This window comes from Madurella fahalii (assembly GCF_045866475.1).
Source record: "Madurella fahalii IFM 68171 DNA, scaffold_5, whole genome shotgun sequence".
In the NCBI taxonomy this organism is placed as follows: domain Eukaryota; kingdom Fungi; phylum Ascomycota; class Sordariomycetes; order Sordariales; genus Madurella; species Madurella fahalii.
The window spans coordinates 1,129,524-1,154,609 of NW_027263975.1; the positions used below are offsets into that span (position 1 = coordinate 1,129,524).

General features: G+C 58.0%; 10 protein-coding genes across 10 annotated transcripts; 5 read left to right on the top strand and 5 right to left on the bottom strand.

Moving 5' to 3' along the window:
- Positions 1-523: 523 nt before the first annotated feature.
- Positions 524-1,627, top strand: MFIFM68171_08894 (Radical SAM core domain-containing protein; the record flags this gene model as incomplete). Its single annotated transcript, XM_071064313.1, has 1 exon — positions 524-1,627. One exon carries the CDS (start codon positions 524-526, stop codon positions 1,625-1,627), a length of 1,104 nt encoding a protein of 367 aa, XP_070920414.1.
- A 274-nt stretch (positions 1,628-1,901) lies between these two features.
- Positions 1,902-3,035, top strand: MFIFM68171_08895 (uncharacterized protein; the record flags this gene model as incomplete). The annotated part of the gene is made up of 1 exon (XM_071064314.1): positions 1,902-3,035. One exon carries the CDS (start codon positions 1,902-1,904, stop codon positions 3,033-3,035), a length of 1,134 nt encoding a protein of 377 aa, XP_070920415.1.
- Positions 3,036-3,237: 202 nt separating this feature from the next.
- On the bottom strand, positions 3,238-4,257 carry MFIFM68171_08896 (NECAP PHear domain-containing protein; the record flags this gene model as incomplete). The annotated part of the gene is made up of 2 exons (XM_071064315.1): positions 3,238-4,112; positions 4,179-4,257. The coding sequence occupies 2 exons, from the start codon at positions 4,255-4,257 to the stop codon at positions 3,238-3,240; spliced, it is 954 nt and encodes a 317-aa protein (XP_070920416.1).
- Positions 4,258-4,876: 619 nt separating this feature from the next.
- On the top strand, positions 4,877-6,048 carry GCN3 (translation initiation factor eIF-2B subunit alpha; the record flags this gene model as incomplete). Its single annotated transcript, XM_071064316.1, has 2 exons — positions 4,877-5,013; positions 5,073-6,048. 2 exons carry the CDS (start codon positions 4,877-4,879, stop codon positions 6,046-6,048), a joined length of 1,113 nt encoding a protein of 370 aa, XP_070920417.1.
- Positions 6,049-6,574: 526 nt separating this feature from the next.
- On the bottom strand, positions 6,575-10,203 carry EGT1 (Ergothioneine biosynthesis protein 1; the record flags this gene model as incomplete). The annotated part of the gene is made up of 12 exons (XM_071064317.1): positions 6,575-6,644; positions 6,776-7,150; positions 7,205-7,611; positions 7,661-7,736; positions 7,794-8,484; positions 8,783-9,069; positions 9,136-9,157; positions 9,221-9,234; positions 9,299-9,413; positions 9,469-9,707; positions 9,789-9,907; positions 9,961-10,203. 12 exons carry the CDS (start codon positions 10,201-10,203, stop codon positions 6,575-6,577), a joined length of 2,658 nt encoding a protein of 885 aa, XP_070920418.1.
- Positions 10,204-12,620: 2,417 nt separating this feature from the next.
- On the top strand, positions 12,621-13,745 carry MFIFM68171_08899 (Glutathione-dependent formaldehyde-activating enzyme; the record flags this gene model as incomplete). Its single annotated transcript, XM_071064318.1, has 5 exons — positions 12,621-12,848; positions 12,922-12,981; positions 13,042-13,088; positions 13,156-13,363; positions 13,425-13,745. The coding sequence occupies 5 exons, from the start codon at positions 12,621-12,623 to the stop codon at positions 13,743-13,745; spliced, it is 864 nt and encodes a 287-aa protein (XP_070920419.1).
- Positions 13,746-13,922: 177 nt separating this feature from the next.
- Positions 13,923-15,032, bottom strand: RBK1 (Putative ribokinase; the record flags this gene model as incomplete). Its single annotated transcript, XM_071064319.1, has 1 exon — positions 13,923-15,032. The coding sequence occupies one exon, from the start codon at positions 15,030-15,032 to the stop codon at positions 13,923-13,925; it is 1,110 nt and encodes a 369-aa protein (XP_070920420.1).
- Positions 15,033-16,002: 970 nt separating this feature from the next.
- MFIFM68171_08901 (uncharacterized protein) lies at positions 16,003-19,159 on the bottom strand (the record flags this gene model as incomplete). Its single annotated transcript, XM_071064320.1, has 4 exons — positions 16,003-16,719; positions 16,772-17,052; positions 17,119-18,884; positions 18,948-19,159. The coding sequence occupies 4 exons, from the start codon at positions 19,157-19,159 to the stop codon at positions 16,003-16,005; spliced, it is 2,976 nt and encodes a 991-aa protein (XP_070920421.1).
- Positions 19,160-20,584: 1,425 nt separating this feature from the next.
- HCR1 (Translation initiation factor 3 subunit J component) lies at positions 20,585-21,727 on the top strand (the record flags this gene model as incomplete). The annotated part of the gene is made up of 3 exons (XM_071064321.1): positions 20,585-20,609; positions 20,851-20,951; positions 21,029-21,727. 3 exons carry the CDS (start codon positions 20,585-20,587, stop codon positions 21,725-21,727), a joined length of 825 nt encoding a protein of 274 aa, XP_070920422.1.
- Positions 21,728-22,756: 1,029 nt separating this feature from the next.
- MDM31 (Mitochondrial distribution and morphology protein 31, mitochondrial precursor) lies at positions 22,757-25,070 on the bottom strand (the record flags this gene model as incomplete). The annotated part of the gene is made up of 2 exons (XM_071064322.1): positions 22,757-24,234; positions 24,287-25,070. 2 exons carry the CDS (start codon positions 25,068-25,070, stop codon positions 22,757-22,759), a joined length of 2,262 nt encoding a protein of 753 aa, XP_070920423.1.
- Between the last annotated feature and the right edge of the window lie 16 nt (positions 25,071-25,086).

Genomic DNA, 25,086 nt, shown 5'->3' on the forward strand with positions numbered 1-25,086 from the left:
GACTCATGTAGAGTCCGTCGTTATCTTCGGGAGAAGCTCGAGGCCGAAGCTGGTGGTAGCAAAGGAAGTTGCCGTCCCTTGTCCGCACTGCTAAACAAAGGGAGGCTTTGTTCATTTCGGACAGGAGCCAGGACTGCAGGCAGAAGCCTCGCCGATCACTACGTAAACCTGACTATGCTGGTATGAATGGATGGTCGACAGAAAGGATAAGGATCACGGACCGGGTTCGGGCAGGTGTGGACTTTGCTGGTAATTGAGTCTTGACAATAATGTCATGATTGCGTTGATGATGGCTTCTAGGCTCTCATGGCTTCAAGAGAGGTTTTTGAGTTGGGAGGAAAGATTCTGTTGTGGTTTTGTCCGAAAACGCAGTGAAACCGAAAATTGTTAGTGTTATACTGCTGTGACGACATTCACGGAAACGTCAACCACGAACTTCAGATCAACCCACAGCCAAGTCGGACAATCCTGTCATCCGCGAATCTGATCTGCTGTAAAATCAAACACCGCTGATGGATTCAAAATGCATGCGATGAGCTGGTTTCTGCGCAGGCGGCCTGCTCGGCCTGCATCTCTCAGACACTTGCAGTTCCAGAGCAGACGCTCTCTACATCTCGCGCCGCCATTTCTCCTCGACGACTACACGCCACGATACATGCTACTAAGCTCGGTCGATGCAGCCAAGAAGCGCTCGGCTGCATATACCCACCTCCGGAAGTGCAACCTTTGTCCGCGTCTCTGCGGCGTCAACCGCTTCGAGACGACGGGAATGTGCCTCATCGGCGACAAGGCCAAGGTGAACGTCATCGCGCCGCACTTTGGCGAGGAGCCATGCGTCCAGGGCCACAACGGCAGCGGTTCCGTCTTCTTCAGCATGTGCAATCTCCGCTGTGTCTTTTGCCAGAACCATGACATTGCCCATCAGCGCAATGGCCAGGATCTGTCGCCCGAAGAGCTTGGGGACTGGTACATCAAACTGCAGGAGGTTGGCAACGTCCACAACATCAACCTCATCACCCCGGAACACGTCGTCCCGCAGGTCGCGCTGAGCATCCTCCACGCCCGCGACAAAGGGCTGACGCTGCCCATCATTTACAACACGTCCGCCTACGACTCGCTCGCCTCACTCGAGCTGCTCGACGGGCTCGTAGACATTTATCTCCCGGACTTTAAGCTCTGGGAGCCCGCCAGTTCCAGGCGTCTCTTGAAGGCGGAGGATTATGCAGCCACGGCGCGCGAGAGCATCAAGGCCATGCACGCCCAAGTGGGCGATCTTTGCTTTACTGCAGACGGCATCGCCAAGAAGGGGCTCCTGGTGCGCCACCTTGTCATGCCGGGCTTCGAGGCCGAGAGCGCAGAGATCATGCGCTTTCTAGCGAACGAGGTGTCCAAAGACTGCTTCGTCAACATTATGGAGCAGTACCGCCCCGACGCCTATGTAGGCAAGCCAAAGAGCAGATCGAAGCGATCGGCTGACAATAAAGACGAGGGTGCGGGCGAGAGGCGGTATGCGGAAATCAATCGGGCAGTGACAGAAGAGGAGATCTCAGCAACAAGGAAGGCAGCAGAAGCGGCCGGCCTCTGGAGATTCTGTGATCCACCCAGGCACGAAGGCTTCAGTCTCTGAACCGGCTCGCAGCGGCTTTATTCGCGGCCTAGACTGGTCGGCGAGCTATGATAAAGAGGCGGCTCGAGCTGGTACCGTGCTAGATTCCTCTCTACCTTTGTTTTCCTAACTACGGCGCTTGCTTGTTGGGATGCCACGCTGGGCACTTAATGATGTGTCTGTCGTTGCTCCAGACCTGGCCACGAGGCTCAACTTGAGTTTCTATCCCGACTTGTTAGTCAGTCGCGGGCCTCAACACAGACAGTTCCAGCCCCGTGCTTCAGCTTCCATCGGCATGCACTCGATCGGAACAGCAACCCTAGATGGGGAGATATCCCAGCCGGTGTCCCCAAGGACCGTCCTTCCGGAAAAGGCACTCTCTGGGGACCGTCTCACCGCTGCCCAAAGCAATGAGCAAGGGACTAGGGAGGAAGTCCAGAGCGGACAGGCAAACATGACCAAGATCCGCCGCTCGCAGCACCCGCCACGCCTGAGGACTAGTATATCCGCAGCCAGGTCCAGGGCCGCCAGCCAACATCATGTGGTTTCGCCAACAAGTAACCACATGATGGCGGTGCAGTTTCTTGACCCGCGGCCGCTGGAGGAACTGCACAACGAGCGCTCCTACCTCCTCTACAACCTCCAGAAGCAAGACGACAAGTCAAAACGACTATTCCAAAAGCTGGCCACTCTCGACGCCCGGCTCTCGATGGCCAGGACGTCGTCCGAGGCGAAGAGGTGTCAGAGGGAAGCAGCGTCGATCAAGGCCAAGATTGCCGAGAGCACGCAGCAGGAGCAGCTGATGACGCTACGGCTCGGTGAACTCCATGTAGAGTTGCAGAACCGAGGTCGCTGGATGCAGGTCCATCAACTACCGTTGCCCCATCCGCCGCCTAGCATGGATTACATGGGGTATCCCCCCGTTCTGGGCAGCGGGGAGATGGTGGTGAGCCCCCACTCGGACAATTCTCGCAGCACGGCAGATTATTTCTCCTACAGCTCGCCCTTGAGCCCGCTGTCACCCACCTTCATTCCCGCTGGAGGCGTCCCCTTTTCCGAAGACATCTGGTCCCGGGCATCTGGCACATCGGCGGGCAAAGAGACGGAGAATGGGTCCCTACCTCCAGAGTCTGTCGATGAGGCGGAAGAAACAAGTCAGTCGGGACCGGAGGCCGTAGGAGGAGAAAGAGACACAATCACTGAGGAAGGACCGGAAAATGATTACGAAGTGACCAGATATGAGTCGGAGGCTGATGGGGATGCGCCAGAATGCGAGCACGCACACACATGGAGGGCTCGGCTGCGAAGGCTGTCGCTCCACTTCCCTACGTCTCCTAAAGCGAAGGATAGGCGAATGAGCGTGCCATATCTGAAAAATCTATGGCCCATGTCGCGGCGAGATAGCTTGCAGTCGTCAGCCGCCACATAAAGGTGGTTTCTGGATAGAACTGGGGTAAATAGATAGACGCATCGGCATGACTGCATTGGGTTCTCGATTATTATCTTTCTGTTCAATAAGGAGTATCCGTGGGCTTGGAACTAGCCTGATCTATCCAACAACAAAGCCCGTCATCATCATCATCTTCTTCTTCTTCTTCCTCCTCTTCATGATCACCACCACCATCGTCACATCAAGCAAACTCCCCAAACTGTCCATCATCAAACCCCAAGTCCTGCGCAGACAACCTCTTCTGCGCCCTCACTTCCCTCGCACTCGGAGGCGGGGGTAGAAAGGCGCCGCCCCCTCCTCCAGATCCAGAACTCCCGGGCGGCGGCGGCAGCGCAAAAGAGGCCAAACTCCTGCCCCCGTCGTCCTCCCTGTTCCCCCCAGCCCCCTTCTCATGACTGTTGCTGATCCTCCGCCCAAACCTCGTGCCCTTCAAATTCACCGTGATCGTCTCGCCCTCTTTGAGGCTCAGATCCCGCTTCTCCTCCGGCCCCTCCGCGTCCCCCGACCCCAGCCCCGTCCCGGCTCCGCCCCCGCCTTTCCGCCCCGTCCCCGTGGCCCCTCCGCCCGACGTTCCCACCCATCCCAGCGCCTTCTGTGCCTCCTGCAGCACCACCCCGAAATCGAACGCCTCGCTCCGCTCCTCAAACCCGATTCCCAGCGTCGCCTTCTTCCCCCCCGTCGGGTCCTGCACCCGCAGCGCAAAGAACCGGCTGCTGTCGCTCGTCGGGTCCACCACGGCCGGCGACGTGTAGGGCGCCGCGGCGAAGAGGGCGCCGGTGCTGGGGTCTTCGAGGAGGATGTCGGTTTTTAATGTGGTTGTTGTTGTTGGTGGTGGTGGTGGTGGTGTGGCCGAGGAGTCTTCGTTGCTATTACTGTTGCTGGGGTCGGGCGTGCTGGGGGATGCGGTAGACGAGGTAAAGGAGGTCTCGAGGACGCGCAGGCGGGCGGTGAAGATGTGGCTGCGCGGGTCGGACGTCCATGAGGCGGCCGCGTAGCCCGCCTTGGTGGAGAGCGTGCCGGGCGGGATCGAGTAGACGTGTACCGGGTGGGTGACGTCTGGTGGGAACGGTTAGATTCTACGGGCTGGAGCTGCCTAGGAATAAAAAGGGCGGTGGTGCCTACGGAGAACGCGCACGATGGCGTCCGGGGGCAGGGGTTGGCCGGTGGCCGGGTCGATGGTAGAGCTTGTTAAGGGGTCCATTGTCGACGTCGACCGCTGATTATGGGCCTGGGAGGGGAAGATGGGAAAATTATGATTACAGAGACAGGATGTAAGGTACGAATTAAGATATACGGAGCGGCATCGGCGTGTGAACGGCCGGCTCCCGGCTGCCTAGCAGAGGATAATAAGGAGGTTCGATTCGGTGGCTGCTGCGCTGGACCGAACGACCCCGCCGTGGGCCCCGCTCCATCTGAAGAACCCCGCGGATGGTGGGGTCAAGTCCGGGCGGTGTGCCATGGCAGAAACACCTCGACGGGCCCAAAAGGGTTCAATTGAGCTTTGAGTCACAGACAGTTAACTACATGGGCATGGATAAACTACCGAAGCTTGGTTTCGGATGAAGGGCAAATTCGGTTCACTTGTCAGCAAAAACATACCTGGACTCTCCCGCTTTGAGTTTACCAGAATTCGAATAGCAGACTCTCTTGCACTGACCGTCCCCATCTCATCGACTCACCCACTACTCAAAGGAGTCGAAGTGAAGCTGTGTCAACCACCCACAATCCAGTTCACCACGTCCACTCCAGCAAGGGCCAGCTGCATGCTCTGGCGCAGCCCGTTCCCCACGTTCATAGCATCCGCCTACTTCACAATCACCATGTCCACAGACGGCGTATCAAAACCGGCGGCCGAGTCGTCGGCGGCGGCGGCGGCGGCGGCGGGAATGCCCATTCGAACGAATTCCGCTTCTACCTCTACTTCTACCCCATCGAAGCAACAAAATGGCTCCTTCGAGTTAGCATCACCCGGGCTCCCTACTCAGCCAACGCCCGCTCTGGCTAACATAGCTCTAGCATCGTCCAGACCTACCGCGAGCTGCTCAATTCAGACCGCGACATCACCATGCCCGTAGCAGCCATCGAGTCGCTGATCGAGGTCCTCCGCAACACGCCGGCGTCGACAGCGATGGAAACAGTCGAGATCGTCAAGAAGGAAAAGGCCAAGCTCCTCGCGTCGGCGCCCAACCCGCTCCCGCTCCTCGCCGGGGCCGACCTGTTCGAGCAGTACCTGCTGCGCTCGCTTAGAGGGCAGCCGGCAGGGGGCGGCTCGTCAGACCGGGTCCTCTCGTTCGACGAGACGCGCCAGCACCTGCTGGACAACCGGCAGCTCTTCGCGCAGCGCGCCAAGGCGGCGCGCGACAACATCGCCGTCTGGGGCAGCCGGTACGTGTCGGACGGGCACATCGTGCTGACGGCGGGCGGCTCGCGCACCGTGACCAAGATCCTGCTCCGCGCGGCGTCGGACCCGGGCAAGCACTTCAAGGTCATGTACGTGGTGGACGGGCGCAACGCGCGCAGCGACCGGGCCGTGGCGCAGCTGCGCGAGGCCGGGGTCGAGGTCGAGACGCTCTCGCCGCACAAGGTGGCCTACGTGCTGGGCAACCAAAAGGCCATCAACCTGGTTCTGGTCGGCAGCGAGGTGGTCATGCAGAACGGCGGCATCATCTCGGGCATGGGCACCGCCCAGCTCGCCCACCTGACCAAGACGGTCAAGGGCGGCATCAAGCGCTTCTACGTCGCCGCCGAGACCCACAAGATCTGCCGCAAGACCCCCGTCGCCTACCCCATGGTCAACCGCGTCGGCGTCCACCAGAGGGACATTAGCAAGTTTGACAATGTCGGCGCCGTCGATGCCGACAGCGTCGCCGGCATGCTCGCCGAGACCGACGAGGTGGATTATACCGACCCGGAGCTCATCGACGGCATCATCACCGAGCAGGGCGTCAAGATGACGTCGCAGATTTGGGAGATGGTGGATGATTATATCTGAGAAGAGGTTGGCAGAAAAAAGATTTTTTTTTTTTTTTTTTTTTTTTTCCGATTTCTTTTCTAAAGTATTTTTGTTGATAAACCGTGGAGTACTCGCTTCCGGGTAATGCTTGAGCGGATCTGCGGTGAGCAGCTACTCCCCTTGCTCTCCCCGATCGGGTATACGTCAGACGATACGGAGCATGATCAGGCGTTCTAGGCTACGGGGAGAGGCGGGTCTTAAAGGGTTGGCCGGACTTGGGGTGGCGGCCATGTATTTCACTAGAGCGGTAGTCATGATGTGTGGCATTTGCCTGACGTGTTATAGCGTGTACACGCTAGGTGCTGCAAGATTCCGCACATTAATCGTTTGTGCTAATCGTCTGCTACCTAATCATGGCCAGGGGTAACGCTCCCGAAAAGCTGCCCTCCCACAAATAGTCATGCAAGTCAATGCGATATGCGTTCTCTCAAGCCATGGACAGACAAAACGCTGGAATTCTTCCTGCACTGGCAAAACAAGCGTCATCATCACAGCGAAGTGGTTTCTACTCGGCATCGCGGACCAGACGGGCACCCACCCAGGCGTAGGGGTAGTTCCGCTGGTACCAGTTGACACTATCGTTTTTTTCATGTCAGCACAAGCCAGCCCTTTGCTCGTCCAAGGGATGTATGTCCTTGAGAACAGAGTCCTGTAGAGTGAGAGGTGGGGGACGGGGGTGTTACTGGAGAGGGAGAGCAACGCTTACAAAGTCTTGCGCCCCGCAATTCGCGGGTGTGTGGCCCACGACCCGCCCAGCACGATATTGTGCTTCTCGTCGAAGAAGTCGGCCGTGTACCCAGGGTATAGCGCCATGGGCTCGAAGCCGTCCCACGGGCGCAGCACAGAGCTGGTCCACTCCCACACGCCGCCCATCTCGGACTGCCCGGCTAGAGAGTTACCTTTGCCGGTGACAGGCATTGGGTGCCAGTGCTGGAACCCAACGTTGGCGCCATCGAGGTCGATGAAGATGTCGGGTTTGGTCTCTCCTTCGTCCTCGTTACCGACATCCGAGGCAGACGAGGAGCCCATGGGCGGCGGTGTGGCAGGGGGTGAAATTTCGACGCCGTTATTGCAGAGGTGGCTGGGATCTGAATGAGTTCAAGATTTTGGAAAAGGGGTATGGCCCTTGTCTCACCCGTTAACCGCGGGAACCGTCTTCCCGAGCTGCTTCTCTACCTCCTTCTTCTTTGACACTTCCACATGAGCATAGATGCTCCGTGCTTCTTCAAACGTGGGAATGCGCCCTCCCATCCACGCGGCGCAGCCCGCCAGTTCGTTATACGAGGCAAACACAGGCCAGTCAAGTGCGTGCTTCAGGGGAACCAGCCCGTAAACTGTCCGCACGGCTTTGCCTTCGACGAAAGAGGCGGGGAGGGCGGCAGTGGCATCGTGAGTGAGACCGTTTGTGCCATTCCTGATACAATCGCTGGCATCATTAGTAGCCCCGGCGCCCCCATCAACTGCTTCCTCAGAGGTCCCTGGTGCTAGTGCCCAAGAGGCAGGGATCTTGGCAGTGTGCGTATTGTACATGTATTGTGCGTACTGGATGCATTAGGACTACGGCACTGAGTACCAGGGCCTCTAGGCTTACCTCTTCGTTGCTGATGGGTCGTCCTTGAGCTTGGAACGCATGGACCTTCGCATATCTGACGGGCTTCTCGTTGTCCCTATCACGGGTCAACCACGGTCAAGCGGGGTTTTGCCAAGCGGAGGTTGGGAATTACCAGCCAAAATGAACATCGGCGGTCCCATCTTCGGGATCATCCAGCCCAATCGTGATATCCCGGGCAGGAATATCGAACCATTCGTTCGGGACCCTCTCAGCACGGGCCTTGGCAGCAAGCTTCTCGAAATCTGGTATGGGGGCGTGGCGCGGCGGTTGTGTCTTGTCACTTTGAAGCATCATGTACAGAAGCGTCTCGATGTGCATGAGCTCGTGCTCGAAGCCGATCCAGATGGCCCGGCCCACATGGCGTGCGAGTTTGTCGAACTCGTTTGCATATAGTTGCCGCACCCGGGATCGTACCCTGTCCTGGTAGGCTAGAATGTCATCTACGGGAGGCCATTCGTCAGGGATCTCCGAGTGCGCATGGCACAACTCAGGATTGTCAACATCGGGGTCGATGCCCCTTTCGAAGATGTTGTGGTAGTGGGCCGGTTCCGTTGGAGGCTCCTTGGTCGCCTTGCTCAGCTGGATGTCAAGGAAGGTGGGGATATGGCCCAGATAGAAGATGCATGCGTTGCGGAGCTTGATGGGTTTCTCAAGCAGCTCCTGCCGAGGTAGCATCTCTTGTGTGACAACATCCCAGGCTGCCCACTGCGCCTCCCAGTCCTCGAGAGAGGGCAACGTGCCGCGGGCAAACACAGAGGGAATCAGGCTGAATGGCATTTTCGGTTTGACGAGCATATGGAGGCCTGCACAGTGCCACCAGTCAGTTAGACGCGGCCGCTGTAGTTTGTATAATTGGGGGAGGGGGGGGGGGGGGGGGTCGTCTCAGAGCTGGTGTACGGTTGTGACCCCGCAGCTCGACACCACCAACCAACCCAGTGGCGGCAGACGTGCAGGACTCGCTCATCTGAGCTGGTTCACCATGCCCATGGGCCGTTGGACTGGCCCCACATGCCAGGAAAGCGTGGGGTATACCGGGAAACTTGATCGAGGTGGTGTAATCCCTGCATTCCGCGCGCGGAAGCAAAGTATAAATCCACTCACCATATTCATCCCGGTGCCTCCACTGGTCCAGCTCGGCCATAGCCGCGCCATCCCAAAGTTCTCTTGCCTCGTCTGGGGAGTACTTTAGGCTCTGCTCCACCTGGATCCGATCGTGCGGTCGAATCAGCTCGCCCAAGACCGTGGTGTCACGCAGAGGGGAGTAGAAGGCCTGGTGCCGCCCTCCCTCATCATCGTACACGTACTCGCCAATGACCCTCCATTCCGACTCGATGAAGGCCGTTTCTTCAAGGACTTTGTTGGCGTTGCGAAGGCCGTTGAGAATGAACCTGCACCTTTGTCAGCATCACCCCACATGCACATCTGCACATCTTCGCATGACCGGCGGGGCATACTCATGAGTCAAGCCCTCCTTATCTATTATGGTGAGGGGCTGGTGTCAGTACAGCTACGAGACCGGGTGTGGTAACACACACGTACCATTATAGGCGTGGCTAACCCGCCGTCAATATACAGTGCATCCAAGAGAGGGCGGCGCGGATGGGGCCCGGCACTTACTAGACTCTAGCGGGATCATCGCAAGCGTCCAGTCCAATCAACATGGTGTCGCCAGGAGCAAGGACATCGGCGAAAGCCTTGAGGAAGGCAGCGGCCTCCCTCCGATCGAAGTTGCCTAACACACCATGCGGTCAGGACGTGCTGCTTCACGGTGGGTAGAAGCCACCCACCAACGCTCGAGCCGAGGCTCAGGATACACTTGTGCCTGCTGGCATTGGATGAACCCTTGAGCCATTCCCGCCCATCATCATACGTCCCAAGCAGGCCATGGGCGCGGACGTGCTTGTAGGTGGGGAGCTGGGCCAGCGTTCGTTCGAGTTCCTGCTGAGAGAGATCCAATGCGTAGTAGTCGACGCTTTTGCCAGCGGCTTCAAGAGCCCGCAGAAGCAGGTTGACCTTTCGAAGGTTGCTAGATAGAAACGCACCAGGTCAGTCTGGAGGTGATCAGAAGAAAAGGGACTCCCGTTTCCGGCTTGGGGCGTCAACTGACCCGCTGCCAAGCTCGATAACCATAGCCCCAGAGGGGATGTGCTCGACAATGTTGACGGCGAACGACTCAAGCACTTCGATCTCGTCGTTGGTCAAGTAGTACTCCTTCAAGTACGTGATCTGTAATCGGTTAGCGCGCCGCAAAGCTGCAGTAAGACTCGGAAAGGGCTCACCTTCTCGAACAACTGCAGGCCTCTCTCGTCGTAGAGGAGAAGGGTGGGGAGCTTTCTGGGACCGTCCCTGTTGCAGAACAAGGAGAGCACCTCGGACTTTAGATTAGCCTCAACGGCTGCGCAGCGTATGTCGATTATGTCGAGCTGCTGTGGCACGGCCGTTTGGAGCTTGGGCAGCCCCTTGGGCCCGAGGCCGGTGAATGCACGCTGCGGCATCGCGTTTGCTTGTTCGCAGCCAGGCATATTTTGTTCCAGGTGAATCAAGAATAGGCTTTCAGACAGTGCTAGAAGCTTGGAGCTCTAGGGACGGAAATCAACCGAGAAAACTGGTATCTGTATGTAGTTATACCTGGTAGGTAGCTGATGCGTTTCCGACCCCAGGACCGGGATGCAGGACAAAAGATGGAACGGGATCCAGATAATTGGACCAGGGGCGGAGTGACCTGGCGGGCAAGTATCATCGCGTTGCCATTGAGAAGGCTAATATGCCGTAGCTGGCCAACCCATGGGCCCAATTGCTTACTTGGATTAATAAGGTGTGCCGTTGCAAGTAGCGTGACCATCACGCTCCCAGTCGACGACGGCTTCCCAGGCTGATTCGCCGTCGACCGCCAACCTGCCAACCAGGCACTAACAGGCCAACAGCAGGACGCCATCGAGGCCCGGGCCATGGGATGGAAGCTCTGGAAGGCCCCGCGGAAACGGCGTACTGGGTCGGCCAGTTCCGCGGCATTCCGGAAGCGGCTGCTTGAGCAGCTGCTAGCAGCACTGTGTACTCTACAGTACTAGAGCGGTGTACTATTCCCCGAAATCATCCGTCCGCCAGGCGCCCCGTGGGTGGCGTCCCGGGTTTGCCTCGACTAGAAGCCCGTCTGCAGCAGGTACTGAGGGAGCTGCGCTAAGAACGACGGAATCGTTTTGTCATGGAATGACGCGGGCGCCACCTCGTGCTGGCGAGAGTGGGAGTTGACGATGCAAGGAACAAATCACAAGACAGGATCATCGTGCAGCAGCCGCGCGCCCCACGCCCGGCTCAAGACTGGCGGGGGAGGTTAGCAGCGTTTCATGCATGGCGCGTTATGTCGTGTCCCCGAAAGGGCGAAAGGTACAGGTTAGCTGGGGTTAGAGCAACCTAACGAGCGTCCTTGGTTGGCGGATCGCGATGCCATGTCTACCCTGGAAACTCCAGGTTTTGGCAGCAGGAACAAGCAGATGGGAAAGACCCACCGAAATCGTCATCGTCCGCAGTTGCTGTTGCCCGGCACTGCACCTGCAACATGGGATCAGGGGAGAGCTTGCCCGGATGGCATCCAGTGGGAGCCCGCCCCGGGCCCGTGAATTTGCAGGCTTCGGATCAATTCCAGCGCCTTGCTGTGACAGGCAAAGCCAATGGCGCGACACTGATGATGACTGAGCGACCCCTCCAATCTACCCCTCTCGGTTCTCGGGACACCCCACCTTGCCATCGAGATACATACCAGATCGATTTGGATGGTCCACAACTCGCTCAGAAGGCCCTTCTGGCAAGGACGGCATGCAGCCGCAGCCGGTGAATGACCTTGTGGCAACGCATGCATATACTGCATGTAGGTAGTGTATCACACAACATCCGATCGCAGAGCTTCTCGACGACAATGCTGGTTCGTCTCTTGGACAGCAAAATTGTAGCGTTCCCCGAGGAAGCTAGATGGTATTATCTGGCCTGCAATTTCGTATCGCTCAAGCAGGTGCTTGAAGTCGGTCAAACAATCACCGACGTCATCTGGTTCGGGTGGGGCAGAGCACAAGCCCGCCCTTGGCTTGGTTGGCTAGCGCGAACCGATGAGGAGACCCTGGTTCAACCCCACGCGCAGAAATTGCCCGGGGGTCGCTATCGTGCCATGACAGGTCTCTCATTGGTTGCTGTGTCTAGTGAATGGACGGGAATCGACCCTCTGTCCCGATCTACCTCGGTGGCTTACCCCAGGGACTGACGAAAAAAATAAAATAAAATAAAATTAATAAATAAAAAAAACAAAAAGGAAAAGAAAGGAAAAGCCCTTCACCCTGATGTACCTCTCATGGGAAACCCGGACAACCCGGGCTTGGTGCCAAGCGTTTATGGATCAAGGCCGCGTTCCTCATCGGTCTTGTGCCCGCACGGGCCCCGTCCCAACCGAACCGGCGGGCTCGCGCAGCTGCCGGGGCGGAAGAGATGAACGAATCATCCGGGGCACGCGGCCGCTGATTCGCCGGTCGGAAGCAGCTCTTGGCCAGGCAGCCGGCAAGCCGAGAAACTCCCCTGCAAAGATCGTCCTCTGCCAAGCATCGACATGTCAAAACCAGTCATCCGGCGAGCGCCTGGTGAGGCGGGAGAAGCGGTTCACCTCAGCATGCACAGGAAAGTTTGAATCGGCTCAGGTTACGCCGTCGAGCATGGCAGCCTACTCCTACTGCTCCTCTATGCAGTCATCATGCAAACAGAATCACACCGCGCCTAGAGTCCCGTAGAGAAGTGGCAGCTAATTCGAGTCCAATACCTACCCACAAGTGCGAGTAGTGTAAAGATAATTAATAATATAACCCGGAGAGATTCGCCTCTCTTCATGTTAGGTCGATTGTTTCTATTCCAGCGCCTTGCGAACACCCAATACAAGTAGCACACTCGATCCACTACCATCATGTCCGACACAGAGAAGCCGACTAAAAAGTACCGCGGCAACTGCCACTGCACCGCCTTCGTCTTCGAGATTGAGCTGCCCGAGATCAAGTCGGCGCGCGAGTGCTCCTGTAGCATATGCGTCAAGAAGGGTTATATGTGGGTGATCACGGAGAACCGCCCAACCATCGTCAGGGGTGAGGATGCACTTGTCAGCTACCAATTCGCTTCCAAGACGATGGAGCATCACGTGAGTCGTCGCCGCAACCCCTGGGGCATGGTATTGTCCGGGACGCCCGGCGCGCTGACTGCATCATGGCCAGTTTTGCTCCAACTGCGGGACTGCCGTCATGGGTAAGGCCCCTATGGGCGTGGGGATAAACGTGAGTATCTGGCAGACATCTGAGGAGGCGCCCGCCCGGCAACTGACGTCCCTGGTCTAGGTCCGAGCCCTTCAAGATGTCGACATCTGGGCCCTGGAGATCGAAGCGTGTGTGCCCCTCCCCCCTCGTCACCGCTGTAGGCCGAGTTATAAATGTGCGGCTAACCCGGTTCAGATACAACGGTGAGACGCGGGAACCGCAGTACGTGCCGCCCGCCTTCTCAGGTCCCGAGCCCAACCCTGCCGGGTTCGACGAAGGCAAGACTTACCACGGAAGCTGCCATTGTGGAGCCGTAACAGCCGCAATCAAGGTCAAGGAGCCATTCGAGGATGGCGCCTACAAGGGGCCTATTGCCGAGTGCAATTGCAGCATCTGCCGGCGGGTACGTGCCCATCTTCTCCCCATACCTAGAAATACCCGCAGATCCGCTAAACCAGTTCCAGGGCGGATACATCTGGGTCTATCCCCTTAAGGACCAGATCTCCATCCAAGGCAGCGAGAACCTCACCTACTATGTCTACGGGACGCGCGTCGCGCGCCTCGCAATATGCAAGACGTGCGGCGTGCATATCTACATAGATCTGAATCCGCTCACAGACGAGGAGATTGCCGAGCTCCCCGAGGCAGTCCGTACCAATAGGTCCCGTCAGATTGACTTGCGGCCATTCAACCTGCGGGTGTTGAATGACTTGAACTTGGGGAGCGTAAAAACGGCGCGGCTTGACGGATGGAACGAGCGTCAGCCGGCGTACGTGAATCCGTAGGAGAATTTGGGCACCGGTGATGAAAAAGGGACGAATACAAAACAACAATCGCCACTCTACCGGATCATAACAACAATCACCACTCTACCAGATAGCAAAAAGCAATCTCAGTACTCTCCCGCTGATGTAATATGATGGCACAAACCAATCTCACAAAACCCCGCCACGTGTGGCCTCCTATTCCAGCTCATCCCTCCAAGGGATCGAGTCCTGGGCGCCCGCCCTCTCAACCGTCTTCGCCGCAGCCTTGTTCGCCTTCCTCACCGCCGCCTCGATGTCAAACTCCCCCCCTTTCTTCCCTACCGCGTCCAGCGCATACCTCCCAACAAAAGTATCCCCCGCCGCCGTGGTATCAACCACATTTGCCTTCTCCGCGGGGACCAATCCCTTCCTCCCGTCCTCGCTCATAAAGTACACCCCTCTGCCCCCAAGCGTGACAATCACGTTCCTCACCCCCCTCTTGACAAACCCCTCAGAAACCCTCTCCAGGCCTTCCTCGGTATCCAGCACCCTCTCGTCCACCTCCCCCAAAATCGCCGCCTCCGTCTCGTTCACCACAAGGTGCGCCAAGCCCTCGTACGCGTCCGGCGGCAACGTCCTCGCCGGCGCTGGGTTGAGGAGCACGTCGACGCCCGCCGCCCGGGCGGCCTTGAGCGCGGCGAGCACCGTGTCGAGGGGGATCTCGAGCTGCATGATGAGCAGGTCAGGGAGGCGGGGTTGGGCGGCGGCGGCGGCGGCGGCGGCGGCCTTGTGGTTAGGGCCGGGCAGCAGGCGGTCGAGGGTGGCGAAGTCGGCCGGGTGGAGCGCGTGGTTGGCGCCGGGGCTCAGGACGATGCGGTTCTCGCCCGTGGGGCGGTCGACGATGATGAGGGCCACGCCCGTCTTGGTCGACCCCCCCCGCGCCTCCGTCACCCCGGACACGTCCACCCCGTGCCGCGCCAGGTTGCCTCGCAGCTGCGCCCCGTACCCGTCCGCGCCCACGCACCCCACCATCGACACGTGCGCCGTCGCCGTCGCCGCCTCCGTGTCCCAGTTCGCGTAGCACACCGCCGACGAGCGCTCCTCCCCGCCCCCGCTCCCGCCATGGGACGAGGACGAGGCAGAGGACGGCCGGTCCCGCGAGAGCTTGGCGCACGCCACGGCCTGGTTGGCCCCCTTCCCCCCCGGGGACGTGGCGAACGCGTCGGCCGTCAGCGTCTCGCCCGGCAGCGGGTGGTGGGGCACGTAGGCCACTAGGTCCATGTTGAGGGAACCGAGGACGGTGATGTGGGGTATTTCTGATGCCATTTTCCGTATTTTTGTTAAATCTGGGATCTGTAGGTTGGTTTCTTCGTATACGTGAGAGAATGAACAATGTGAATGTGATGATGACGATGCTTGGAGAATGTTGCCGTGTCAGTAAACGTCGAAAAGCCTTGTTCTTCGTCTCAAAGTGATCTGTGTGTGTGTGTGTGTGTGTGTGTGTGTGTGTGTGTGTGTGTGTGTGTGTGTGTGTGTGTGTGTGTGTGTGTGTGTGTGTGTGTGTGTGTGTGTGTGTGTGTGTGTGTGTGTGTGTGTGTGTGTGTTGTGTGTGTGTGTGTGCCTGTGGTGGGGTTGTTTTGTGTCGACCAAGTTGACTGAGAGGCGGGGTAATTTACAGAATATTAGCGTGAGCCTCGGTGTCTACACCGTTGGCGTGAGAGGGAAAGAAGGCAGGGAACACAAGTCAAAGGTTGACTTGAGTTGTTTGGGCTGTTGTTTAAAATGTCAGGAGTGCAGAGTGAGTGAGGCGGGTAAAAAGGTGGGCTGATGATGCACCTGACCCGTGGAGAGAGCTGATGCTGACAGTATCCGCATCTCTCTCACGGAATCCACCCGGCATTCTGCATCGCAGCCACTTCCACCGTTTTCTTGATTCACTAGCAGAGAACTTTCAGGTAAATAATTTTTTCTGGGTTATGAGAACACATCCATAACTCTCATTTGAGACCGTCGTCTCAGATACTCGCACAGAATCGTATATTGAAGCGCCAGCAATACCCAGCTGGATATAAAGAGTCGCCACTCTCAAACTTCGAATCCCGCACTAAAACGCCCATCCTAGATCTAGTCCCGAGCCAGAAACCCATATCCGCATCAACCGTAAACGCCGCCCGCCATGCAAGTGGTATCATAATTAAGACAAGCCCAAGAATTAGACGCCTTCAAGTAGTGGCGAGTACCGTCCCGCAGCCGCATTGCCAAAAAGTAAATCCATTCCATATTCTCGTCCAATCATCTACTCGTCAGCCGCTACCTTCTTCCGCTTGCTCGGCCGTCTCGGCGTGCTCTCATCGCCCTGTACCCAATGGTTCTTTTCGATCTGGTGCTGTCGCAGGTTGTCCGGCCGGTTCTTATACCGGCTCGTGCAACCGGGATACGGACATTCGTAGATCTTGGGCGGCTCCGTGCTGTGCTGCAGCTTCTTGTGCTTGGCCATGCTGCCCTTGAACCACTGCGGGTCTCCCTTCGGCCTGTACCCGCAGATCTCGCAGCACGAATTGGCCTCGACTTTTTGGCCCGGGGATTGCTGCTGCTCCGGCGTTTCGCTTGATGCTGACTGCTGCCCTTGCTCGGCGGCCGGGCTGGTCGTCTGAGAAATGGACGACGTCCCAGGCGGTGTCTTCGTCACCGTCGGAACTTGCACTCTGCTTAGATCAAGATCGAACGTCGGCAGACCAACTGTCTGCAAGTCCGTGAATGCTAGGGCGGTCGCGGCGCTAGCTTCGCTGGCCAAATCGTTGATGAGCGCATGGAAGTCATTGAGGAGAGGGTCCGCTGTCTTGCTTGTCGAGTTGTCGAATTCGGAAATCAGCGTCTCAACCAACGAGATACCAAGGCCGTGATAAACATCGCGCCGTGATGTTCCCACGTCAAGCTGCTGGTAGACTTGATCGCACAACCTCCTGACGTTGGGAACAAAACTGGTCCAGAATTCAGTGACGGGGAGGCAGCACTATTTCTACGGTTAGCAGAGTACGAAATAGGATGTGGGTGGAATGACTTGCCTTCCCAGCATGAAGAAGCTCGATCTCGACTCTTCGAACACCCGAGATGGTGCCGCTGCTGAGTCTTTGGTACAATTCGCTCAGCCTGGTGTTGAGGCCTTCGGCACCCCCAAACTCTCGAGCGAGCATCTCTAATATGTATTTCACCGTCACGAGCAATGCTTCATTTACCACCGCCGAGGGGTTGATGTCCTTCAAATGTTTGATATGCAGGTCGGAAACCTGCACCTGCACATCAAGTGACGAGGAATCTTGACCCAGAACAACGCTGATCTCGAGTTCTGTATGGACACAGTCAGCGAAGTGCTCCCAACAATCATCCGGGCTTCCGAGGTCGCAGAACTCACCGTCTAGGAAATCACGGGCTACAACGAGCAGCGGGTCACTGCTGCTCTGCTGCTCGAGGTTTAAGCCAAACATCTCGGGAGACTTCCCCTTTGGGTCGGGAGATGAACCAAACGACCTGCTCGACATGGCGAAATGGTTGCTGATGTCGGCCTGCGTAAGGTCGGGGGGTTGCCAAATGCTAATAACCAGCTGGCGATAGAAGTCACGATCGATTGGCTGTAGGGAGTGGGCGTATGTTAAAGACTGTAAGAAGAGGCTGCTGAAGCGGTGTGAAACTTCCTGCTCGTGCAGGACCAAAGAAAATGCGTATATCAGGTGAACCAGGCAGAGGGCATCACTAGCGCAGGACGGCTGGCGGCCACTGATGAGGGCGCGTAGGGTTCGCAAGCCGGTCGTCGCAACCGTCTTAATGGACATTGAGCTGAGCTGGTTGGCGAGAGGGTTATCCCGATGGTCTTGGAGCTTGACCATCGACGACACGATGTGCTCCTGTAGCGCATCCCACGCCGAGCTCACGAGTGATTTGGTCTCGGAGCAGCACGCGTTGGTCTCCTCAACCTCGGGCTCACCAATCTCTATCGGTTCGGCCGGATCCTCTGACAGGACGATGTCGGGTGCGTATGTCATATTCACCTGGGGAGTTGCCTCGAATCCGAAGACGAGATCAGAAGCCATGTCACAGGCGGTCTTGGTTAAGGGTAAATCCGCGGGGAGCTCCGAGTAGAACTCATGCAGGAACTCGGGACACGCGTTATTCATGTCATCCGCAAACAGCTCGTCCGTCAGCATCCCCTCGACCGGGGAGGTTACGTCGGTGTTATGTCCAGACCCCATCGACCAGACCCCGCTCCAGTTCGAGATGGGCGAGACCAAGGAACTGCCGTTGCTCGTCATGCTAGCGTTTGTGTCAGTGCTGGCTGTGGACCTCACCGACGAGCTGGGTGATAGGCCCTTGCTGCGCGGTATGGTGGGAGCGGGCCTTGCCGCAGGCCGCGGTGCTTGTCGGCGGGCAGGAAGGCCGTTTGTGGTCAGCTGGAGCGTCGGCTTGGCGACCTGAGCCCTAACGGCACCGTACTCCTGCTGAGCAAACGAAAACGGAGGCGGCGTGGTGCTCGACACTGGCGGCCATTGCATAAGCGTCTCGTTCGACGGCATCGTCGAGTCGAGCTCGGGGATGGCCGGGGCGGTGGGGGCGGTGGGGGCGGCCGGGGCGGCCGGGGTGGCCGGGATGAGGAGGGCCTGAGGATCAATGGCATCACTGGGAGCCGGCATAGGCGTGTCATTGAGCGCGGGCACTTCCACAGAGTCGATCTCGAGAATCTCGGTGGACAGCAGCTCGGTGGCATCGCCGTCGAGCGATGGGATGTTGAGCGAATCGTAAGGCGGCGGCGGCGCCGCTTCATCGTCATCGAGCCCGATCCCGGGCGTCCTCCTGGACTTGTGGCCGAGCGAGTGGAAGAAGTTCTTGGCCATGCGAAGGATCTTCCTCCGTTTGGAGGGATGACCCAGGCAGCGCTTGCACTTCAAGTCGTCGAAGCGCTCCACCCGGTTGTGTTCGTAGCACCAGTACTCGCCAGACGCGAGATACCTACAGCCCGCCAGGTGCCTAAGCATGGATTCGTGGTCTTGGAAGCGGCGGGTACACCTGAGCAACGGGCATTCTAGTCTCTGCTGGGCAGGCATATGCACGGATGAGTTACGCTTCACGGCGGCCCAGACGATGAACCGATGCCGCGCGCAATCTTCCTGGGACGTCTCTTTGGTTCTGCACGCATGGTTAGGCCCGGTACTATTTGCCCTCGGAAGCAGACGGCAGCTCGATACGTACACACAGGACAAGACGGGCTGCTGGTCCTGGTCGAGGTCGAGGTCGAAGCCAAGGCCCGAGTGGGACGGGGTCGCGCAGGTGCTCCCCCCGTCTCCGGAGCCCGTCCCCGACCGGGTCCCATTGCGAAATGGGGACAAGGACCGGAGCGCCTCGACGCTAGGGTCGGGCGAGTGGTCCTCCATGAGGGAGGCAAAATGCTTTTTCTTGTCCATCTTGGTGGACTAAGAAGCAAACAAAACGTAAAACTGATAAGGTATCGCCAGTAGGGCCACTGTAACTGTCAAGGCCTGGGGAGAGGGGCGGGGTCCCGGAAAGCGAATGGACGAACAATGCGCGTGCAAACCCAACCAGAGGCAAACAAAAATCATCCGCCACCCATTTTTGTTATATTCCTGTCGTGCCCGGGTGCGGTGCGTGGCGTCAGCAAGGCCTTGGGGGAAGTTGCTGGAACGTCACCGAGGTCCTACTATTCTCGCCTTGCCAGCCTTGGGACCGCGCAGCTGCGTGAGTCGCTTAGGACTTGGTAGGACTTGGGGGCAGTTTTTTGCGAGGCGGCAGATGCTGTAGGTCAGGCAGACGGCGCGAAGGGATTGGCTGCCTCTCCGACAATGCCCTCCCAAAGACCGAGAGCTACACTCCCTTGCGAGCCAGGGCAGGACAGGAACTCAGGTGTTAAGAAAGTCGGCGAAGCACACCCAGGTGGCTTGGCTCGCTGACTTGCAGATGGCAACAACTGGCAAAACCCCGCCCGGCTGTTAGGGCCAGCCGTTTCCTTCCCGTTCCGGCCCTGACGGAATTCTGCCTTGTCACTGGAGGCTGCAGCATGGGCCAATAAAATGCCCCGGCGGCTGTCCGGCAAGGCAGATTTGGGGCCCTCGAATGATCTCCGTCGGGCCAGTAGCACTCAATAACAAGGTTGCGCCGGAAACAGTGTGGAACAAGATACATCCTGTTGGAGGGAATCGCCGGAGACAAGAGCTGAAAGCGGAGGGGACGCGCGAGCCGCAACCACAATCCTAAATACAAATGGCAATTGACAGACCGGAGGACTCGGGAATCTGACGAGTCCTGCATCCGGAACCCGCGTTGCCGGTGTACCCGTTCCGTTCCCGCTGACCGAAGACGTCTCTTCCCATGTTGCGGTGACGCCAGCGCCGGGTCGGGGTTCATTCCGGCAGTCCGATCCAGCGCGATGCACCAAGTCCTTTGCACAGATGTTCTCGGCCGAACGACATGGAGGTCCCAATTCCAACACGTGGCTGACGGACGTCGCAACCTTGAATAAGTGTTTCGCCTAGCACTGGATGATCTCTGCCGGTGTACATATTTCCTCGGGCTTGATATGCGTCTATCAAGGCATTGCCATTAACGAAATCCGGTGGTGCCCCGCATCACGAGCCTGGACCCTGTGGAGCGAAGAGTGAAACTTGCCGCTCTGTCGCTGATGCACACAACCTAAAATCGCGTTTTCCGCCGCTGCCCAACCCTCGAACCTGAATCAACCAACCTTAACTTTCACTCTCGAGCCTATATCAACCGCCCGAATACTCTTCCGGCCCACTCGGTCTCTGGACACCCACAAGAACCTTCTTACCGTCATCAGAAATTTTCTCAAATCACTGCAATCGCAAGCAGCCATGCCCGCTTCGAGTAAACGGTGGGGTAAGTTGCCATTTCTTTCGTTACCCCGCGGTAGGGCGAGAAAAAAAAGAATGAGAAAAGGCCACGTCTCGCAACGCGCCCGTCCAGCCCACCGAGGATCGGAATTGGAGCATTGGATGCGCTACTCTCTACGGATGCCAATGGCGTATGCGTCCATCCTGGCAATTGCGGCCGAATAACCGCATGCGCCGTTGCGCGCCGTGCAAATCACGCAGTCAAGTCTGACTCACCATCGTCGCAGAGGAAGAAGAGGAGTCGTCCTCCGGCTCAGCCCCTGACTCCCCGGCTGTTGGCCCCGTCCGTCGGAGCAAGTTCGATGATGAGGAGGCCGAAGAAAGCGATGTACGTTAATCGGCTCGCGAACTCCGATACTTCTCCATACGGCGCACCGAGACTAACGCCATGCTCCCGTCTCGCAGGTCTTAGACTCGTGGGACGCCGCCGAAGATTCCGAGGCCGAGCGCGAAAAGGCGAAGAAGGCCGCCGAGGCCAAGGCGAAGGCGGAGGCGGAAGCTGCTGCAAACAAGAAGAGCAAGGCCCAACGCATTGCTGAGCGTCAAGCCGAGCGCGCCAAAGCCCTTGCTGAGGCCGACGAAGAGAGCGAAGAAGAGACCGAGGCGCAGAAGCGCGAGCGCCTGCGTCGCACTGAGAAGGAGGCGGACCTCCGTCACGCGGAGGATCTCTTTGGCGATATCGGTGTCAGCGGCGGGCGCAAGGCGACGACGGCCGGGAGCGCCGTCATAATCGATCCGAGTGACCCCAACAAGACTGTCGACCTGTCTGCGCTGCCCCTGTTCAAGCCCGCGACCAAACAGCAGTTTGAGCAGCTGCGCAACGTCCTAGTCCCCATCCTGACCAACAGTTCCAAGAAGCCACACTACACCCTCTTCCTACAGGAGTTCGCCAAGCAACTCGCCAAGGACCTTCCCAGCGACCAGATCAAGAAGATTGCCAGCTCGCTGACCGCTCTGAGCAACGAGAAGATGAAGGAGGAGAAGGCGGCTGAGAAGGGCGGCAAGAAGTCCAAGGCGGCCAAGACGAAGACTTCGCTGGCCGGCGTCACCCGTGGCGGCGTGACCGACATGAATACGTACGAGGACGATGCCTTTGGCGAGTAAGTGACCTCTAGCAGCTTTGCTCCTCGGTTGCCAAACTAATATTGGCTTTTCCAGCGACGACTTTATGTGAGAGCTGCCCCGTCATGATCCAGCGGTCCGCCGCGTGACGTACCCATGTCGGCGTCCCCTCCGAGGAGGAGGAGGCCCGTTTCGACCCGTTGCGCAAGGCAGGCTGGGCTACTGTGCAGAGAGACCATGGCGAACCAGGCGTTGGCATGCGGAGCAGACTGAGATCTGCCGCTCCTGACAAGAAGCGCACTTCCTCGCGTCAAGAATAGTTGAGGAGCGGCGGGTTCGGAGTTCGAGGAGAGCAGCTGTACAGCGGGAGCCCGAGGCCATGCGGGAAGAGGGGTCGATAGATGTAATGGTGTAGACGATGAGCCCGCCATATGACGGCGTTGAATAATGGCATTGGGCATGTTGTTCGCCCTACGAGATTTGTGCTCGGCATCGCATAGACGGCTTCGCTCCACTAGCAAGACAAGAGTTTGCTTTTCATCCGAGGTCGCCATGGGCGCAGTTTGGCGCAGTCGGCATTGTGATGTATTTCTAATGTCCTTTCATTGCTGGTGATGTTGATGTTGATACAATTAAGGGGTATCTATTCGCTGCCCGCCCCGCCAGGTAGTGAGACTGGGTAGAGGAGACGCCGCCGAGTCCGCCGAGGGAACTCAACATCCAGCTCATTCCCGTCACCAGTAACGCCATTCTTGCCTCCCCCTCCGTGTAAGGGAATGCATACCTACTTTAGAAAAAAAAAAAAAAACACACTGAATACTCCATTCCTCATGCTGCCGAGACACCTGCCTTCCCCAGTACAATTGAATCAAGAAGCGACCCGCCCAAACCAGTGTCTCCGTTTTAATCTCTTACACGCATGTCATGTCATGTCATGAAACATGCACAAATCATCAGAGCACAGTAGCAGAGATAAAGAGAGACCTGCGCGCGTGAGATCAAAAGATATCAACACCACAAGGCCAAACCCAACCAAACACGAACCCCCCCCCCCCCCCCCCCCCCCGGCTCCTACATCAAATCCCCCGCCACGCCCGCCAAGAGGGCGTGCACCACCAGGCTCACCGTCCACAGGCCGACCCTCTTGAACCGGCGGACGCGGCTCTGCTGGTCCTCGACGTTGCGCGCAAACGCAGAGTACACCTCGGCCGACGTGTCGTCCATGAGGCCCGAGTCCCAGACGGTCCAGGCGCCGTCGAAGTCGGTGGCGCGCTTGACGATGCGGCAGTGGATGGGTATGTAGGTGCGCTTGGCGTTGATGTAGGCGACGATGGGCCTGACGAGGGCCTGGTTGACGTAGCTGATGTGGGGGTTGTTGAATAAGGGCACCGCGGCCCGCACGTCGTTGAGGTGGATGCGCATGTCCATGACCAGGTAGGACGGGGTTTCTTCTTCTTCGAGCTGCTGTGCGCGTTGTTGGTCTTCTATTGATGCTACCCTTGCGGAGCGAGGAGTAAGGGAGGGTGGTTCTTGTGCAGGGTCGTCGTCGTAAGACGTCTCGGAAGAGGAGGCGTCGGCGGTTTCAATTCCGCGCTGCTGCTTCCGGATGCGGTCGCTTGCGTCGTCGAGGATCCTGATGTATCGGTTACTCGTCACGGCTTCCTCCATCTTGTCGTAGAACTCGGCCATGACTTTGCCGATGCCCTCTGCGGGGTCAGCTGGGAACATGACATCTGCTATAATGTCAACATTCCCCTCGTATATCCAACCGAAAGGGCCGTCAACGCCACGGTTCAGGTGATCGATTTTTAGCCCGTCGATGCGGAGCCGAGAGAACTTCTTCCAGGCAGATGGCTCGCCAAATTCGTCCTGCCGCCGCTCGGAGGCCGACGAAACGCCATGCACCTGCCGGGGGTGAATGGTGAACAAAGAGCCGTCAAACGCCCCTGACATGTGTGATGCGGACAAGAAGTCGTAGAAGAGCCACTGCTTCCGGAGCTGGGGCAGCTCGCAGGAGAAGATGGAGACGGAAAACGGGCGGAAGCCGCCCGGCTGGTGAACCGTCACCAGCAAATCCTCCATCTTGAAATAATCCAGCTCAAAGTCGCCGGGGTTGTGCTCGTGCCTATACGAGAGAGGGTCCAGATCTTCCGAGTAGTCCCAGCGAACCGATGTCCTGTCAACCACGCCCCGGACGCCCTTGACTTCGACATCCTTCAAGAGGCCCTTGCCATTCCACCACTTAATGAATGACAACGTGACATTGACCGTGTCGATGGTCACATCGAACTGGGTGTAGTTGCCGTCGTCATCGTCCTCTTCGACAGCGGCCGTCTCTTGGTCTGCCTGTCTCGCGGCGGCTGCTTCCGCCGCAGCATTCGAAGATCCCTTCATAACAGACGATTTGCCCTGTCCTGGTCGTCGAGACACAAATACGTTTCGGAAAGTGATGACGCCGTCCTTCCATTTCGGAACGATAGCCGACTCAAACACAACAGTCAGGCCAGCCGATTGGGTGAGATAATCGCCGATCCATTTCGCAAGCGTTTCTAGCACAACGGTCAACTTCGTCCCTACTAGGTCGCGGAGCATCTTGCCTACCTTGGGCAAACACGGTATTTATAGTGAGAATCACGAGGGAGAAGAAGGTGGTAGTCCCAACCAAGATCCAAACCAAGTGGCCGAACAAGAACCACGAGACGAAGGCTCCCCACTCGTCAGCATTCCACGGCCGCATGCTCCTAATGGAGAACCACTTGAAGCGCACTTTGAGGCGCTCACGGAAGCCGCTGGCTGCGGCGAGTAGCTCCTCCTTGGTCGGCCGGTGCGGCATCTTCGGAAGGTGCAGATATTTGGACATGGAATTTGCGAGAGACTCGCTATCGGAAGTTTCGGGCGCCGGTGTCTTGCCCAGGCTCTGCTGCTCTGGCTTAGGCTGAGCCGAGGCTTTGCTCTTGTCGCCATCTCCTCTCGTGCTCGAGCTACTGGTTCTCCTCGAGGCCGCAAGAGAGCGCCCTCGACGCTTGCTGGTCTGCGTTCCCTGCCGCCATATCTGCCGAGCAACATAACTCAGCCTGGCCTTTTGCCCAAAGCTACCTAGTAGCGTCAAACCTGCCGTTGCAGCACTGGCCGAGGAAGGGGGGGTGCGCCGGAGAAGGGAAAGGCCACCATTCTCGGGTGGCGGATGCGGTCGGGGGAAACATCTCGCGGAGTGGAAAAACCGGGTGCTGTGACTGCACGGTTGGCCGAAGAAGATCTGGCCGGTCGGGGGGTTGTTCGGCAGCGTGCGGTGCGCAGGAAGTCTCGTAGCGCGGACAGTTGCAGAATCCCGTATCGAGCTCCAGATATGACGGCCCAGCTGGGTCGTTGTAGCACTAGAGGTCATTGTTGAAAATCATGCT